Consider the following 19444-nt stretch of genomic DNA (forward strand, 5'->3'; position numbering starts at 1 on the left):
GATAAGCGCCAATTTCTTAATTTTAGGATTTTACAATATTATAGAAGGTCTAACTGGTCCCTACGAAATTTATAAACTCAGCATGGCAATAAGTTGTTAAATTCTATGATATATGCCTAGTAAAAATATAGAATACACGGAAAGAACCTGATAACCACCAGCCGTCCGGTGCTCTCCTGTAAAATTAGTAAAATGGCGCTTATCAAATTTTCCCCTGAACCCTTCATATGGTGTCTAGTGATAGTTAGTATTTATGATAGATTATAAAACAAATAATGATAAAGATAAAGACACAATTCTTGCGTTAATTCTATTTATTCCAAAAAATTGACAGACAAACAGATGGACGGACAGGCAACGAAGTGATCCTATAAGGGTTCCGTTTTTTTCTTTGAAGTACGGAACCCTAAAATTATGTTGAACGTAAATTTAAATCGTAAAAAAGACAAATACATTAACGTCCTTCTTTTTCTCAATGGATATTATTCTTTGACTGGTAAAAATAAATAAACACACTCCATCAGAACAAAAGGGGCTGAGATGTATTTGAGGGTGGGATTGGACGAGCCGAGAAAACAGGGGTGGATTAGAGCGGGTCTTATTGGAATAAATATTTAAATAGTTTTGTTGAATTTAAAAGGTACGGTTTGGGGGAAGCGGAAGGGCCTTTGGCTGTACTTCGTACAATTTTCTGTTCGCTGCATTTGTAAAGAAATGATTTTCTGGAAAAGAAAATTTGCGGAATTGAATTTAGAACTAAATTTAAAAATTTGATTTTTGTTTTGGGTATTGTGTGGTCCCGAAAAGAAGGGGTGTTAATATTTAAACTTTGGACGTATTTTTCTCTGGACTATTTCTTTACAGAGCTGATGTACCATTTTTCTTCATAGTTTAATAAATTATGACTAATAACGGTTTTGCGGGCTGTTAGGCCGTGGTCAAGAGTGGTTGGCTCCATTAGCTTTCGACTGCATCTGCGGCAGTCTTCATCAGTGGCGTAGAGGTCGAGGACGAAGTGAACGACTCGACGACTGGACTGGTACTGGTACTGAATACCGGCCGTGAAAGCCTACACAATTTTATCCATAAATTATGTTTGCTGCAAAAATCATTAAGTAAGATTTATCTGGTATAAGAAGTATTTATGATTTAAGTGTTTTATCTCTCAAAATTCATGTGCTTCCTGGTCTTTGAATTTCAATGCTCATTTTTACAATATTAACACAATAACTTAGTGCTATTTTTTTTCTAAATCAATAACTGAACCCGAAAAGATCAACTTTGTCTTAGCGAGCTTTTGCAGCAAACCAATAATCATCATCATCATCATTTTCAGCTTATTTAACTATTTCCAGCTATAGTGTAGCCTCCCTCGCATATTTAGATACTCTTTTTGTAGTTGGGCACATTGATGTCTATTGTTGGCAATGCGGACCCAAGTTATCCATTCGAATTTTCTTATGTCATGGTCCCATCTCAAGTTTGGTCTTCCTCTAGGTCTCTTGATTTCTTGTTGGTACCATGCTGTAATTTTTGTGGTCCATCTATTGTCTGTCCTTCTTGCCAGATGTCCTGCCCATTGCCACTTGAGGGATTTGATTCTGTGGCTGTGGATGATATCTATTACCTGGGTCTTTTGTTGTATTCACTCTATTCTTTAAAGGCCTCTCTCTTGATTATTCCCAGCATATTTCGTTCCATTGAGCGTTGTGCGACCTGCAGTTTCCTTATATTGTCCGTTTTAAGTGTCCAGGTTTCGCATGCATCCGACATTGAATATGATTGAGTTTCTTTCATAAGTACTCCATGCTAACTTAATTTTTCTGTTAATTTCTGGTAGTAGAGATCCCGAGTTTGTGTATTAATTGCCCCAAATATATATATATATATATATATATATATATATATATATATATATATATATATATATATATATATATATATATATATATATATATATATATATATATATATATATATAGTCTTCTCCTATTTCTAGTGTTGTGTTATTTTCTAGAACGTCTTTTCTTTCCACTAGTTCGTTGTACATTACTTTAGTTTTTACTAAATTTATTTTAAGATCCACTTTATTGCTGGCTGTATTTAGTTTGTTAATTTGTGTTTGTAGTTCTTCACGACTATTGGTTATTAGGACTATGTCATCAGCGAATCTTAGGTGTTTAAGATATTCTCCATCTATTTTTAATCCTTTGTAACCAATAATATGAGCTGGAAAGTATTGGAACTACTATGAGGTCGATCATACCATATACTTCCAAAATAACATCTGTCACAACAAAGACTAAATAGCTTCTCTAAACTAATGATATCATAATATTGTCATTCTCCGAAAATCAGAAATCACTTCTACATCGGCAAATAAGTCATTATTTTAGAATATTATATAGTATAGATAATAAAATAATTTTTACACCGAAATCTACAATGGAATATGGCATAAATCTCTGAGACACGATCTCTGTATGTTTTGTATGCGTTGCTGATATTTTTGGTATAAAGAAAGTAGAAAGTCCATGAACAGCATCAGCAAAATTAAAGTGGATAAGACTGAGAGGTCGGTGAGAATAGTCTTTTGTTTTATTGGAAGTATACTTCTATGTGGATATACCAATTTTAAATTATAATAGGCCTTTGTTATACAATTAGTTACGTGTGATTTAAATCTAAAATAGTTATCAAATTCATGTCCTAAATTTCGTGCGGTTTTTACACTATGCAAATATTCATTATTTAATTTAACTTGAAAGAAAGGTTCCAATAATTCCTTATATTTACCAAATAAAGAAAATTTTAATTTTTTATATAAATTTACATTTTGATTGTGTCCAATGAACTTATTTTGATTCCAAATATACACAATAGTTATTGTCCACGGAATTGTTATACGTTAATACACGCTATAGTTCTATGTCCACGGAATATTGGGACACCCAGTATTAATTAAGAAACACTCTACAGAAGAAAACACGTGATTAAAATCGCTTTTGTTTATATTTACAAAGAAAGGTTTCAGACGAGGAAAAGCGTGCGTGAAAACTCTCCGAGAAAATACGATCGAGAAAAATATTCCGCAGTTCATTTTCTTGTAAACAAACTAAGTAAGGGAGGCTTTTGACAAATTGTTTTATACCTCTTAAGTTGAGCGGCTGCACATACGTAAAATGAAACGGAGAGAATGGGAAAACAGGCGACAAGATTCCGCCTTGCGGAAAATTACCTTTCGATTCGACTAGATGGAAAAAGTGGAAAATTAAGCGGGTTTTTCATTTTGTCGAGCAGGAGGGAATGTGTTTCTTTTTCGGATATTAGAGTGAAACGTTTAAGTAAAACAATAAAATCGTTTTTGTTGTAATATATAATGTGTTTATTTATTACAACATAATTGAAATATAATTAAAATTCAACGTACAAATTTAAGTTTGTTAGGCTAGTTGATAATGAACAATGTTTTGTAAGTACCAACAGAAAGTATAGGATTTTTTCGTATTTTTTACATCAAAACCATGCCTTTGCTTTTGTGCCTAGTCAACAGACCTATAAAATAGTATTTATATTTATGTAAATTTATTTATGTATCCTTGAAAAATCATATTATTATATAAGCGAGTCAGTTACTTTAGCAGATATGGTTTTAAGTCCAAAAGTGGATCTTTACCATGATCAATTAAACCAGCAGTAGCCGATACTTCTGAATTTAAAACCGACTAAAAAAACCCTCCTCCCTTCGTTTTGCCTTCTATGCACCGGTAACCGCTCTCACATTTCTTCAGTGCATTAGGCTGTCTAAAGAAGGTGTTCTTTTTCTTTGGTCTCTATTATTTCTCTGGCAGTCCTATATGCGCCTTCCCAAAATTCTGTGCTCTTGACTAGACTTTCCATCATGTTAGAAATATTAAATGTAAGTCCTGTGCGTATTTGGAATTGATGTCTTTGTTGACTCCATCGGAAACAGTGGTATAGGGTATGTTCAACGTTGTCCACTGTTCCACAGAATTTACACTGATCAGTACTAGATCTTTTTCGTTTGTATAGATACTGTCTAAAACACCCGTGTCCTGAAAGTGCTTGCGTTAAATAATAGTCCACTTCACCTTTCGAGTTTAGCCATGTCTCAATGTCTGGGATAAGCTTGTATGTCCAGCGTCCGTACTTTCCGTTGTCCTATTTTTGCTGCCAGCGTTTCACTAAGTTCTTTCGAGCTTCATCTTTTGCAATACCCTCATAAACTTCAAGCCTTTCTATTATTTGCAGTTCTATGGGGGGAATTTTTGATATTATATTTACAGCCTCTCTCGATATTGACCGATGCGCACATGCAACTCGGATGCATGCAGTTCTTTGAATCCTACCTAGTTTTTGCACAAGTCTTTTATTTTCTGTCACTTTGTGCCACGCTGGAGCCGCATACAGAATTTGTGAGTGCGCCACACCCATAAGAACCCTCCTTCTAGATAATTTAGGTCCTCCGATATTTGGTAAAAATCGGCTTAATAAACGTGTGGTGCCCTCGACCTTTTGTATAGTTTTATTAATATGCTCTAAAGGTTCTTTTTGTGTCGAGCCATACTCCAAAATATTTAATAGCTTGTTTTGGAATAACTGTAGTGTCTGCTATCTGAAACGTTATAGGAGATAACTTTCTTTTAGTGGTTAGGAGAACAGCTTCGGTCTTTTTCGGGGCCAATCTCAAGTTTCTGCTAAGCAGCCATTTACATGTTCTTAGCAGCGAGGTATTAACAACATCCATTAATATACATTCATGTTTGGCTACTGCTACCATAGCCACGGCATCTGCAAACCCTATTAATGTAACACCATCAGGCATTTCTACTTTCGGCAAATCATCATATAAAATGTTCCACAATGCGGGACCCATAACTGTGCCTTGCGGAACACCACTATTTATGGTTAGCGTTTTTGTAATATTTTCGGCTTCCATCTGTATTGACCGATCTGAAAGATATGATGATATGGTCTTAATCAAGTTCTTCTCGATGCCTCTTCTATCTAGTGCCTCTAGGATTTGTTGCCATGAGGCGCTGTTGTTGCTCTACCATGATCAATTAAACCAGCAGTAGCCGATACGTCTGAATTTAAAACCATCTCTACTAGAGTAAACGTCAATAAACATTAATAAAATGAATTTTCAAGGACAGTGACATTAGACAAAAATAAACACTATTTTATAAGTGTGATGGGGCCTCAAAATCAATGCTAAAATTGCCGTAAATCGTTACTGTCTTATTCAAAAGCGAATAGCTCCAATAAAAATAAAGCTATTGAGATGAATCAAAAAACAAAGTATCGAGAAGTGACGTATACCTAGATGATAAAATTATTTTTAAATTTCTTGCTTTGTAGGGTATTCAGAAAATTCAGGGTATCATCAAAAATTTAGCTACAAATTGCTTAAAAAACATCAAAATCGGCTCACTAGGACAAAATATATTAAACTTTAAAACACATCAACATTTTAAGGTGCCCGTTTTTTGTACTGGTGAGTGTTCATCAGAAGTTTATTCTAAAGTTAGAAAATGTAGCTATGAAATCTGCATCCCCCCCTCCCTTTAATTACTAATTGTTATCTCTAATTTTGATATGCTACCTTGATGTCTCTAAATTATATAAATTAAATAGTCCTATATTTAAACACCATATGATCGAAAAAATTGGAGAGTTGGCTTGGGAATTAATATTACGATCATTTTATAAATGTAAAATTATATGGTGAATGTGAATGAATCGTACCAACTTGATGCCTTTATTGATATCTGGCCACCTGACACTTAATTTTGCCATTGAACAGTCTTTAGGCATTTTATTAAGCTATTTGTGGCTATGCTATTAACAACAATATTCATGATACACCAGAAATTTTTCATTTAATAGGTAAACCATAAAAATATTAAACTTTTATATGTGCCATTATTTTTAATAGCAGGCCCTAAATAACTGTTTTCTCGAAAATTTCGTTCTGTGTGGTCTGGAAATTAGTACGCTATTTATTGAAATATTTTTCATATTTTTACAGCCGGTGTTGTGACAAAAAGAGCTGCGGCAACCGCAACGAAACCCCTTCAGATCCTGTGATAATTGATAGGTAAGTCAACGTTTACTATTAGCTGTGCTATTTTTATATCATAGAGAAATTAATGAAGATTATAATCAACTGGAATGTTTTGATAATTGTTTATTATATTATATAATTTTTGGTTATCTATAACACGTTTCTTCTTTAAACGTATCATTCACTGAATGCACCCAGCAAAGCTTACTAACATATATTTACTTTTATTGACACATATACAAGACTGAACTGAATAAGAAACATAAATAACAAATATTTCTGATTATTTTTCTGTACAGTATGTATGTACTCCATATTTCAATATTTCATCCGTCAGTCGTTCCAAAACTGACGCGGGCATCCCCGTTTGTTCTTCCAGGGGGTGACCACTGGAATACACGTTTTGGTAATCTTGTGTCCTCCATCCTCATTAGATGACCAAACTATCTCAAACCCGTTTTCTCTATTCACTGTGTTATTTTTTCTTGTGCCGATGTTCTGTTTCTAATTTTCTCGTTTCCCACTCTTTGTAATATTGATACTCTAGTGCTTCTACCTAAGTAATCTATTTCTACAGCCAATATTTTCCGTTTGTCTATACAGGGTGGTCCGAACTGTATTCCGGAAACTTCGGCAGAATATTCTGCAGATAAAAATAAGTAAAAAAGTTCGTATAAATGTATGTCCTATAAAATGCTTAATTTCGAAACAGGGTAGTGTTGCACAAGAGTCTTGAAAGAGTCTTGCAAGACCAAGACTCTTGCAAGAAATTCAAGACAAGACTTTCAAAATTTCATGTCTTGAATTTCAAGATAAGACGAGACTTTAATATGCAAGAAATTTCAAGAATCTTGCAAGATTTCTTGAATTCAAGATTTCTTGAAAGTTGGAAATGATACATTTTTTTAAGTGATAATTAGGTCTTTGCGCAAGTTATGCCGAGTTTATACAACACTTACATAGTCGTAATCACAATCATAGTCATAATCATAAAAGTTAAACTATCCACTTCTTATAAACCTGTTGACATCTACCATGAACTTAGCCTTTAATTAATTATGTTACCCAACTTCACTGAATTATGATTATGAAAATGTTCTATAAACGCACATTAAAATCGCGTTATGATTATGACGATGATTAAGACTGTGATTATGATTACGACTTATACAAATGTTGTATAAACCCGGCATTAATATTGACCCGTGTTCGTTTTTTTTTCTATCATAGCCAGTGTTTTAGAGTTGAGAATGAAATAAAATAAAGTCGAGGCAACAAACCGTATATTGGTAATTGGTATTATACATAAAATTATATTGGTATAATGGTATTATAAAAAAAACTAACGGTACTTGAAACTAATGGTGGGTTCGTGGAGCACGCTATTTGCGCTATATGGTACTACTTTTCATGCACGAAATTGCTCCGCGAACAAAAAGTAGTAGTCAAATAGCCCAAATAGTACACTCTAGCATGACCTTTCCGTACACCCTGTGTCCAAACTTAAATCCTCACATTCATTGTCAGTGTTTATGTTACATTCATTGTCAGTGTTAGCTCACTATTACTAACCGCGAATTCACTTCCACTGTCTTGGAAGGGTTCGGACTCGGTTTCACTATCGACACTTATATTATTTATACTGTTCATATTTCATATTACACCTTTTTTTGGTAGTGAGTAATACTTAAATAACTTAACGCACAAGGTTAGGTACGAAATAATACCCTAAAATCCATAAAACTAACTTAACCTTACTTATCCTTATTTAGCTTTTATTTGGTAATGGCTCCTGTTTCGTCAAACTGGCATGGCAAGTTGACGTAGTTCGTTTGCGCTCCGTTAAGATTTTTTTTGCTAAAATTAGCATCGTTGTTGTTCATTTTTCCGTATTACATTTTGTATACGACGCTTTCTATGAAATAAAATATAGAAATATTATAACCTTTTTATTAGAATGTAAAATTTTTCAAGAGAAGAAATTTCAAGATTGCAAGACAAGACAAGACTTTGCCATTCAAGAAATCTACAAGACAAGACTGAAAATTTCTTGTCTTGAATTTCAAAGACAAGACAAGAAATTGATTTTCAAGACAAGAATTCTTGTCTTGTGCAACACTAATACAAGGTGTATAGAAGTTTCATTTTTATTTCGATTTTTTCCAAATAATTTCTGAAGTAACGTCAATATTTGGATGAAAATTGGTGTTTGGGAGTTTTTTGACCTCAGAAATTTGATTTTGATGTTAATTTGACTCCTATTTGTAGAGGGCGCCACCCACATATTTTTAACTGGTTTGAAGAGTAATAACTTTTCGTCCGTACCTGTATAAAACAACTTGCCATGTCTCACTTAGAAATCCTAAACATTGTCCATTATTTTAAAATGGAAATACTAAGAATGAAACTGTACAAAAAAACAAAAACGTAATGTCCTGAAGCAGATCGAGACACATTCCGGTGCAACACGAAGCATTCCTTCCCGCAATTCCCCCTTTCGCCACCGTCTGTCCATACACACGCACAAGACCCGATATCTCCCTCCGCTCCATTCCACCCTATCTCCTGGGACGCCATTTTGTATCCCCAAAGCCGGTCTCCCCTGTCATGTCTTCCCCCGTCTTCCTCCTCACCTTGCCAACGATTCGCTCCCCATTTACCCCACGGTCGCTACTATCAGCGGGGTACACACACTCATACCAAAGGGGAGAGAAAATTGCAATAGACTTGGCCATAGGATACCTCCCACGTTAAAACTAGTCGTTTTCCTTCGATTTCGTTTCTTTTTTTACTTTGGTGTGATGCAGATTGGGAATTGTCAATTTATTTATTTTCATTGATATTCAGTTACTACTTACATAAAATCAGAGACAAAATTCACGCATTTTACAATCATTGAAACCATCGGAGGCAATAGAAATTATAGCCATTTATACATATAAAATTTATCACATAAGGTTTATTAATACAGGGTGGCGCACCTCGTTCGCGTCGGTGGATTATACGAAAACGGAAAGATGTAGAAAGAAACTATTTTATGGGTATATGTGGGAAGATAACGTGCATAATTCAAAATTATTTTGAAATGTACAGGAACTAAGATCCATACCAAAGTTATATTTTTTCTTATGGAACACCCGGTATTTTATTTCAATTTTGGATTCTTGGACATAAAATAAGGCATCCATAAGGGTTTAATATGTTTAAAATCTTTGGTCTTTGAGATATTTAAACATATTTAAATATGCACGATATAATAAAAACATTATTACCACCTTGTACATTACCTTTCAGAATTAATTCTTGTGCTGACTTTCAAGCCAGAGAAATAGACTTTGCTAAAAAATTTTATTGCTTCCTTAAATGTATACAGTGGTATTAAAAATTGCTGGTCTATTTTAAATGTTTATTATACATAAAAACTTCGTTATTTTAAATGCAACATTATGTATTTTTTTAAATAAGTCGAAGCAGATTTAAATGTTCTTTCAAACTATATTAGGGTTTCCCATACCTATCCGGCTCAGATTTTGAATAAAAAGCGATTTTTTAATAAAATTGTAATCAAGGTGGCTGGTGTTGCCATGGCAATTTTCTAGTAACACTTAGTAGCTATTTTCAAAATCAACATTAGTTTATGGACTTTATTTAAATTTATAACAGGTTATTTTTATTTAATTTACCTACAATAAGGTTAATAAGTAAGTGTTTATTATTTTATCAAGAAAAATGGAGCAGTATGTGCTGGCGGAAGGGATGAATATGTTACTAGTGATTTTATTTTGTGAGAACAGTTGATGATTTAATTCAAAGATATTCAAACAGGAATTTTCCTGACAAGCGTTCCTTTGAAAAAATAATTTTCCTATTGAGAGAGCTGATAGTGTGCTATATGAAAAAGCTATTAGGCAGAAACCTGTCGTTGGAAGTGAAGAAATTGAATTTGTCTTAATTGGTTCTTTTATAGAAAATCCAATATATCTACAAGTCATCGTAATATAAATCAAAGAACTACTTCTTTATTTTTCTTGGTTATTTCTCTGACTTCATTGTCAGCACAAGAATAATCTTTAATATCTCAAAAACCAAAGCATTTAAACGTATTAAACTCTTATAATAAATGTTATTAAATTTAAGTTTAAGTTTTTCAATTAAATGTGTATGTGACCGCGAAGCGGTCGAGGGTTCTTATTCTAAAATTATTGTGCGTGAAACTATTTTCTAAAAAGCAAAATCATGCAAAAAATTATTTGAGTAGTTTAATAAATTAAATTTATAGGTTGAGTGATATACAGCTAGATTATTTCCTGAATGACTTAGAATGAAGCGAATGACTTAGGATGAAGCAAATAACTATAAGAATTTTATTAACTATAAAATTTAACATTTTCGGACAACATTTACTAAACCGTGAATTCATTTTCACTACAGCGGTAAATAAAATTTAAAGACGTTTCAAAATGACGTCTAGTATATAAGTAATGTTTGTGCTTCTGCCACCTTGGTTACGCATCCCAACAATGCATCGAGGACCGTTTCGCATGTCAACATATCAAATTCGGACGTATTTTTCTCCACTTATTGGTTCAAAATAATATCGAAAAACCACTCAACCAGAATAAGGGGTTTTCACCGATTAAAATCGTTATTAAGTCATACATATGAGTTGTAAATCAATGTTTTTAAATGAACTGTTGCCAAAATCTCTCAGAATTAGTGATAAACGACAAAAAGAAAACCCAAAAGGAAGCCGAAAAAATAATCTCGGTTAAACTGGTCTTGGGATTTAATCACTTATCTAAACAAAATTTATTCGAAAAATTAGATTAGCTGATTGGTCCATTTCACGATGAGAAAAATAATCGGTATTAAATACTTATGATGATCGTTAATTTTCCATAGTAGAATTAAAAACCAGTTAATCACAAATATACGTAAATCGAAATATCTCGGACAGGTTAGAAGTTGCTGATGCAAATGTGAAAGCAAACTCATGTCTTTTTTATAGGCTTGGCGCATTCTCCGCCGGTGCTGCTACCATGGGAGAATTCCGTAAACAACTGAGTTATAGAGTTATTATAAATTTTTAATATTTCGTGACTAGTTGCGAAATAATCTTTCAAAACGTCAAAGGATTATGAAAAGTGTCACTATAAATATCATAATTAAAAAAAAATTATTATGTTATGTTGATTCTGTGCAGATTTCTGTTTTTCAGATCACCTGTTAATGTGTATCAAATTCAAATCCGACCATTTTAATATTGAAAGCTCCATTAAAATTTTCTATCGCCCTACTTAATAGTATAAATTAAAAGTTTTTATTGCATTATAATTAATATTTCATCGCGACGGACGGACGAGCCCCCAATTTAGTTCCAACTTTTCCGCCGTTTTTTCCCTTCTGCCCCATATCTACTCCGGCAGCATTTATAATTCACCGGCAAAAGGGAGGGAAAAAACTAAGGAAAAGTTTAACGACATCGGCCGGCGCAAAACCTTGCTTTATTCCGCCGGCCTAAACTCCATAAAAGGGCAGATAAGGTCAAACAACGGTGTCTATTGTTTGTACGACACAAGGACCTTGCTTATTTACCGACTTTCCATTTCGGGGGTGGCCGTTTTCAGGGCAAGGAGACGAAGGAGTAGAAGAGGTCGTTTGCCGTTCGCTCCAGAAACTGTTTTGGTTTGGTGATAACGTCGCCCCAAACGTAATAGATTAGATTTTTATCCTGGAGCTGGCTGGTTTGTTTTGTTTCGTTTTCCTTGTTCGCTGTTTTCTTTTTTTTTATTGTGTTCATGGTTTTCTTTCTAGCCTTTTCAAATTGGCGGAAGGTCATTTAAATAAGGTTTTTAAAGGATTTTACTAAGGATTGAGTAATTAGATTGTGCTTGTGTTTAGGATATTATAAATTCAATTTCAACAATGGTCGTGTTTAAACTTGATACACGTTAACATGTAATGAAAAACCCCATTTGGTGTGAAATAACTTTTAAGTTGCTAGTATTTTTGCTCTCTTTCTAATTCTGGCACTTAAAGTGACATTTTTTATAATCTTTTGACGTTTTGAAATATATGGTAAACAATGATTCAGTATTGAAAATAAAATGATTTCGGACTTGTCTTTCCATTGTCTTTAGTTATTTTGATTAACATAACGTTTCGGTCAGAAGAATTACTCACCGTTATCAAGTGTAAGTTTTCTATCAAGTGTAAGTTCTTTATGTAGTGTCTAAGTTCTCTAATGTTATCAAGTCTACACTGTATATTATCGTCTCTCTCTAACTTTATCTTATATCTCTAACTATAAAACGTTATTATATACAGGGTGGTCCGAACTGTATTCCGCAAACTTTGGTAGCATATTCTGCAGATAAAAATAAGTAAAAAAAGTTCGTATAAATGTATGTCCTAAAATGCTAAGTTTCGGAGATACAGGGTGTAGAAGTTTCATTTTTATTTCGTTTTTTTCCCAAATAATTTCTGAAATAAAGTTAATATTTGAACGAAAATTGGTGTCTGGGAGTTTTTTGACATGAGAAATTTAGGATTTTGATGTCAATATGGCTCCTACTAGTAGAGGGCGCCACCTACATATTTTTAACTGGTTTGAAGAGTAATAACTTTTCGTCCGTACCTGTATAAAACTACTGAGTAAAAAAATATACATTTACGACGTTTTTAATGTAAAAAAGGTCTTTTGGTAAAAATCGCTACGAGTAATGTTTTTCGAGATATTTGGAATCGAAATTATTAATACCTGTCATTATTGACATTAATTAAACATGTCGACTAAATAGTTATTAAACTGAAATCATAAATTTGAAATATTTTTGTGCCAAAAGTTCAACAGAAACTGCTTTATCATCATTTTTTGCAGAAAAATTTATGATTAATTTAAAAAAAAAATAAAAAATTTAAAATTTATTATTTCAGTGAAATAACTATCTACTCAACGTGTTTATTTTTCGTCAATAATAACATATATTGATTATTTCCATTCTAAATATTTTAAGAACGGCTGCTCGTAGCGATTTTTACAAAGAGATATTTTTTACGTAAAAAGCTGTAGAGATGTATATTTTTTCGCTCGCTATTTTTATACAGGTACGGACAAAAAGTTATTACGCTTCAAAACAGTTAAAACACATGTAGGTAGCGCCCTCTACTAGTAGGAGTCATATTGACATCAAAAGCCAAATTTCTCATGTCAAAAAACTCCCAAACACCAATTTTCATCCAAATATTGACGTTACTTCAGAAATTATTTAGACAAAATCGAAATAAAAATTAAATTTCTACACCCTGTATCTCTGAAACTAAGCATTTTAGAACCTACATTTAAACGAACTTTTTTATTTATTTTTATCTGCAGAATATGCTGCCGAAGTTTCCGGAAAACAATTCGGACCACCTTGTATATTATGACGTTGGGTTAATCAAAATAAATAAAGACAATGGAAGTCCGAAATCCCTTTATTTTCAGTTTTGAAAGATGTTTCATTTCAAGACTAGTTACAAAAAAAGGCGGTAAAGTGTCAAAGGGTATTTTTACGTATTATTCATAGTCAAATTAAATACTTAATATTGTCGTATTTTTTATGCTTTTTTAACTGTTTTACATTAATCCCCCCTTTGAGAATCTAGAATCATCGGCTTCTTTTATTTACTAAAAACGTTGGATTTTTAGGAACATATCCACTGTGTTGACACTTTAACAAAGCCACAAGTTGAGGAATTTTTTGTCCCTATTTGCTTTAAGTAAAATTTGGCTACGCAACATCGAAAATATACTCCACATAGTAAATGCCTTGAATTTGGTAACATTTTCTCAAAATATGCTAGCAAAACATTTTCATTTCTTGTGTTAGGTTAGGTTAGGTTAGGTTCTTCTTCTTACACCAGAACTTGAAATTTCTGTAGACTGTTTCATATCTTCCTTTCAATTTTACGGACGTTGAAGATTCCAGTTTCCTTTGGGTAATATCTTCCACATCACTTAGAATATGGCTCATTTTACATTAGTTTGGATACTCAATTAATTATTGAAAATAAATTGATTCTGACACTGAAAAGGAGATAAATAACAATTTATAGGGACTTTTTTTTATTGTTTGTGACCTTTTCACTTTGATAATGCAGCGACAAGTAAATATGTTATTACAGTAGTTGCCTAAATAACTATCATGAAACAGTATCAGTAATGATTAGGATAGTATTAACTCTATTTATTGTTTTATATTAGTGACGATTAGTTACAGTAAAATTTGATTAAAAAAAGACAGTTAAAAACTTTAAATATCGGGCGCCCCCTTATGACGAATGTCATCGCGAGAGCGACCCATCGAGGGTGTGACGACGAATGAGTTATTTGGGTCTTGATTGCACACAAATGTCACACGTCATCCTCGCCGTTCTGCTATGAATAATGCGGCAGTTCGGTTCATTGTCATCGGTAACTCGGCGCAGTCAATGAAATGAGAACAGTGACGGGGATGACGATAGTACGTTGTTTGTTTCAATCGTTGTTGTTTGTTTCAATCGTTGTCAATCGGATTTCTCATGTTTAAAGAAGCTCATGATTTAGTAAATTTGAAAACTAATAGATATTTTAATGTTCTAGTTCACTTCTCTGTTCTGCTTGATGGACTTGAGTGAAAATTGCTGAATATGTAATTTGATAAAGAAGGTGGAATGTGACTCAGAGTTGTTTCTCATAAACTATAGTCACAGTTGTAGAATGTAGAATGTTTAGGAGGGGAGTTAATCACCGCGACCTTATAGATCTATTGTGTGTTCCCCTTTCTTGAGTTATAACGAGTTATAACTCATCATACAGTCTCAGGGCTTTAAGAAAAGCCAGTATCTGAGACGGCTCCACAGAGGCCAGCTCTCCATCCTCGACATCAGACGTACCAAGGTTCATGGCACGAATGATCGTCGTCTCGGCGCACCCAGTGATAAGGTGTTCTGGTGTTTCCCCATTTTCCCCACAAAATCTGCATTCGCCGTTGTTTCTCAGTTTCAGCCTACTGAGGTGTTCGTTGAGGAGACAGTGTCCTGTTAGAAACCCCGTGACTATCCGAAGATTGTTTTTACTTAAATCAAGAAAAACCTTTGATTTTTCTCGGTCATAAGTTCTAAGGAACTTTTTCGAGTGTCTTAGACCGTTGGAGGACACCAGTCAGTAGACTTTATCCAGAATGGATTCCGGGAACTCACTTTGTACACGCTGAATCATTTCGTTTTACGTGTCCTCCATATTGATACACTGCAAAATTTCTTAAGCTCTTTTATTGTTATACTGATAATTGTCAAGATACTAACTTTTAATTTCCAGAGAAAGAATTTTCAATTCGGAGAAAAAAATCAGTACAGAGAACAATGTTTCTTAGCTATAGGGGGTTAAAAGTTCTTTTTTTAATTATTATATTTTTTTTTCAAGTGCTTTTAACGATTCGAATGAAAATTTGAGTGTATATGGGCGACATATTTTAAAGCTAAAAAAATCTTCGTATATATCTACGTATTCACCAGGGACGTACATAAGGGTTGTCACTGGAATATTTTTCTAAAAAAATATGTACGCCACTGACCTTTTTTCTTCATTACCAAAAGTGTGTAGACCATTTAATGCCGATTAGAAGTTGAATCTTGATATTTTGTGTATTCCGATTTCGATCTCCTCGATGATAAGCTCCATTTAATTAATTTGCCAATGTTAATAGTAACCTTTAAAAAAGTTTAATGTCATTAACTTGCCAAAATGTTAAATAAGTACTTATTGATTCCTCATCGAAATATATAAAAAAATCCTCTAAACATGGGTGAGGAAATGTATAGTTTTAAAATTACAGGAGAGGACTCTAACTTTAAAAAATAGGCCTCCTGTTATTATCTTAAATAGCATTATTTTTTGGGGGAATTTGCTGTAGTGTGTATTTGTTTGTGTTTTGGGGGAGTTTACTGTACAGTATTGTAAGTTTTAATAAAATTTAGTAATAAATTATATTAAACAAATAATTACTCTCTATCTCTATCAGATGAGCAACAAGGATTTGGGACAGGTAGATCATGCACTGATGCGGTCTTTATTATAAGACAGATTGGAAAAAAATCGATTGAGTACAAGAGACCAGCTTACATGTGTTTCGTAGACCTGCAGAAAGCGCCATTTAAATGGATACAAAATGGGGGATCGTAATATTACAATAATTCTATGTTATGCCAACGACGCTGGGCTATTCGCAGAAAATGAGGACGACCTCTTAAGACAAGTATATCGCTTCAATCTAGTAGCAAAATCTTATAACATGATAATCTCTGCATCGAAAACAAAGAGCCTGACAACATCAAAAATACCTATCAGATGCAAGATTGTCGTGCATAACACAATAATACAGCAAAAAATGAAATTTAAATATCTTGGAATAGAGTTGTCCAGTTATTGCGATATCGAAACAGAGGTAAGACTTAAAACAACAAAAGCAATGGGAGTAGCTGGATGTCTTAACGACACAATATGGAAAAATAAATACATAGGTGTCGAGGTCAAGTCAAGAATATACAAGGCTGTCGTCAGACCCATAATGACCTACAAAGCAGAAACCAGGCCGGATACAGCAAACTGTTGGGAACAGGCGAGATTAAAATCCTCCGCAAAATTTCCACAGGTAAAAACGCTGCTAGATTTATCTAGCAGCGTTTAGAATGAAGCAACAACATCATAAGGCAAACATGCAAGGTATATAGATATTATTAATGAATGGGTATTGAGCAGAAGACGCGACTGGAATGAACATGTAAGCCGAATGGACGGGAGAAGGATAGTAAGGACAGCTCGAGACAAATCATCACTGGGAAGAAGAAGCACAGGATGGCCAAGAAAAAGATAGTAACCATCGATTGAAACTGCAGGCATGATGTGAAGAATGAACAGGCAATCTACCTAATATAGAGTAGGAAGAAGAAGAAGAAACAAATAATTTATTAATTTTGTTTTAATTTTAATTTAATTAATTGTGATTAAGAAAATTACGTTTACCTCATTGAGGAGATCGAAATGGACAAAATATCAAGATACAACTTTTAATCGGCATTAAATTGCGGACATATTTTTTCTATTATGAAGAAAAAAGGCAGTGGCGCACATGTTTTTTTAGAAAAATATTCCAGTGATAATCCATATGCACCACCCCTCCAAATAGCAACTTTTACCCTCCAAATTTCACTCGAATGACTAAAAGCACTTGGAAGAAAACTATAATAAATCGAAAAAAAAATAAAGATTTTAAGCTCCTGTAGCTGCCAAACAAAACAGAATCGGACACATATTGACATGAAAAATAAATTTTCTTTTTATGGGAGGAATCTCCTACGAGAGATGGCAAATGTTTTTTGAAACACCGTGTTTGTTTAACACCCTGTATGTTTAAAAAATGATTTATACACTCTTCTGGACATTTTTTTTAGAAACAAAAATATTTCTTAGAATCATATACTATCGGAACTCGGAAAAAAATTTTTACTAAAAAACAACTTTTTTTCATAAAAACTCTGATGTTATTATAAACTTTTTGCAGTAAATTAATATAAAGTATTGGATGCTTATATTTTTTAGCGGAAAAAAAGTTACGTCACTGTTTCCAGCGCTCTCCATGCACATTTGCATCCAGATGAAATTATCATCCAGTCGAATAATTGCAAAAATACGTTAAATTGCCTTTCGTTTGACCGGCCGAGCGGGGCGGCGGCACGCGGATGACGAATGGGGTCCGGCGACGCTCATAATCACCGGCGAATTTTGGAAATTTCATGATAACGATCCGGATCGCGCGGTCCACGTCGTAATTTCGGCAGCTCTGTTTGATACCCCGACCGGGCGACAGGCAAAAAATGACACGGATGCGTAGTAATACGGTATGCGATGTTCGGTGTATTCCGAATTACCGGATTAATTTTATAGCCCCGGTTTGTTCATTTTATTTTTACGATCTGTTTTCGTTAGCCATGATATTGCCGTGGTTTCTAATAAAACTTCATATAATATCACACCACTATTTAGAGTAAATATAATATAATAGAATAAAAAACTTGATAATTTTGTTTAAGTGCAAACCTAAAGTATGTTCTAGGATGTATTTCAGGAAAATATTTTAACTTCTATAGGGTGACTCAAAAAAGTGTCAGTGGATCGGGATGATTTTTTTAAATGGAAGACCTTGTATATTTTGCATTTTTGGCTCCCTTTCAGATCACTTTACATAATTCTAAGATATGAGTAAATATATTTCGATAGTTTCAGAGATTGATACCAAAATGAAATTGGGCGAGCACATTGATAAAACGGTAACCAAAGCAAGCAAAACATTATCTGTACTGTCTCGTCTACTTCCAAATGCCGCTGGACCAAGAGCTTCTAAGAGAAGGGTTTCTAGTGGGAGTCATTCACTTCCAACTTCTGTATGCTGCACCTATATGATATTAGACAATGGACAATAATAAATATAGACAGAAAATAAACAGTATACAGCGTACAGCGGTTATAAGAGTCAGCAGTGCCTACAGAATCATTTCTGCAGAGGCTGTTCGTGTTATAACGGGTATACCCCCAATGCATCTCTTGGTCCAAGAACGAGTTGAAACCTACCAAGGAAAACTGAAACTAGAAATAAACTATCGATAAAATGACAAGAAGAATAGACCAATGCAACGGCAAGTATGGAAGGTGGACGAATAGACCAGACTATATGGTGAAGTAGATTATTATACCACGCAGGCCCTCTCCGGCCATGAGTGTTTCAAAAGTTATCTATTCAATTGAGCGAAATCACCAACAAACCAATGGATACAGGGTGCTACAAACTCGAGGTACGAGTATTGGTATTTCAGTAACCGTAAATAGATACGAACATGGTTAAATTGGGGCAAAGTTGCGCTTTGGGATGCTCACCAAGATGCCATCAAAAAAGTTTTAAAAATTTCAAGAATTGCTGAGTTTTTTTGGAAAAAACTGATTTCTTTAAAAATCAATTTTATTTCTTCCTGTTGTTACTTTTTAGAAAATCAAAAGACTAGTTGCACATTCTCACAGCCACTTTATTAGGGCTATCTGATAGTATTTTTAGATTTTCAAATTAGCTGATAATGTGTGAGATATAGAGGCCAACTTAATGTTTTTAAATACGGACCTGCATCTTTTATTTCAGATTTGGAAAGAACTCGGTCTCCTGAACACAATGATATGCGAGACTTAATATATTTTTTTGTTTTGACATTTGAACACAATTTATTTAACCTAATTTCAAGTCCGGCTCTGTTTTTTTTAAATATTTAATCTATTCATCGTTACAATAT

At 33.7% G+C, this 19444-nt stretch overlaps 1 protein-coding gene across 1 annotated transcript in view; it reads left to right on the top strand.

The window, feature by feature from the left end:
* Positions 1-19444, top strand: part of LOC115877399 (transcription factor collier) — a 243901-nt gene that overhangs the window by 95160 nt on the left and 129297 nt on the right. Inside the window, exon 7 of the mRNA XM_030893548.1 lies at positions 6053-6121. Coding sequence (XP_030749408.1) covers positions 6053-6121 — 69 coding nt within the window. The remainder of the gene's footprint in view (positions 1-6052; positions 6122-19444) is intronic.

This window comes from Sitophilus oryzae, unplaced genomic scaffold (genome assembly GCF_002938485.1).
Source record: "Sitophilus oryzae breed Bouriz unplaced genomic scaffold, Soryzae_2.0 scaffold_1449_pilon_pilon, whole genome shotgun sequence".
NCBI lineage: Eukaryota > Metazoa > Arthropoda > Insecta > Coleoptera > Curculionidae > Sitophilus > Sitophilus oryzae.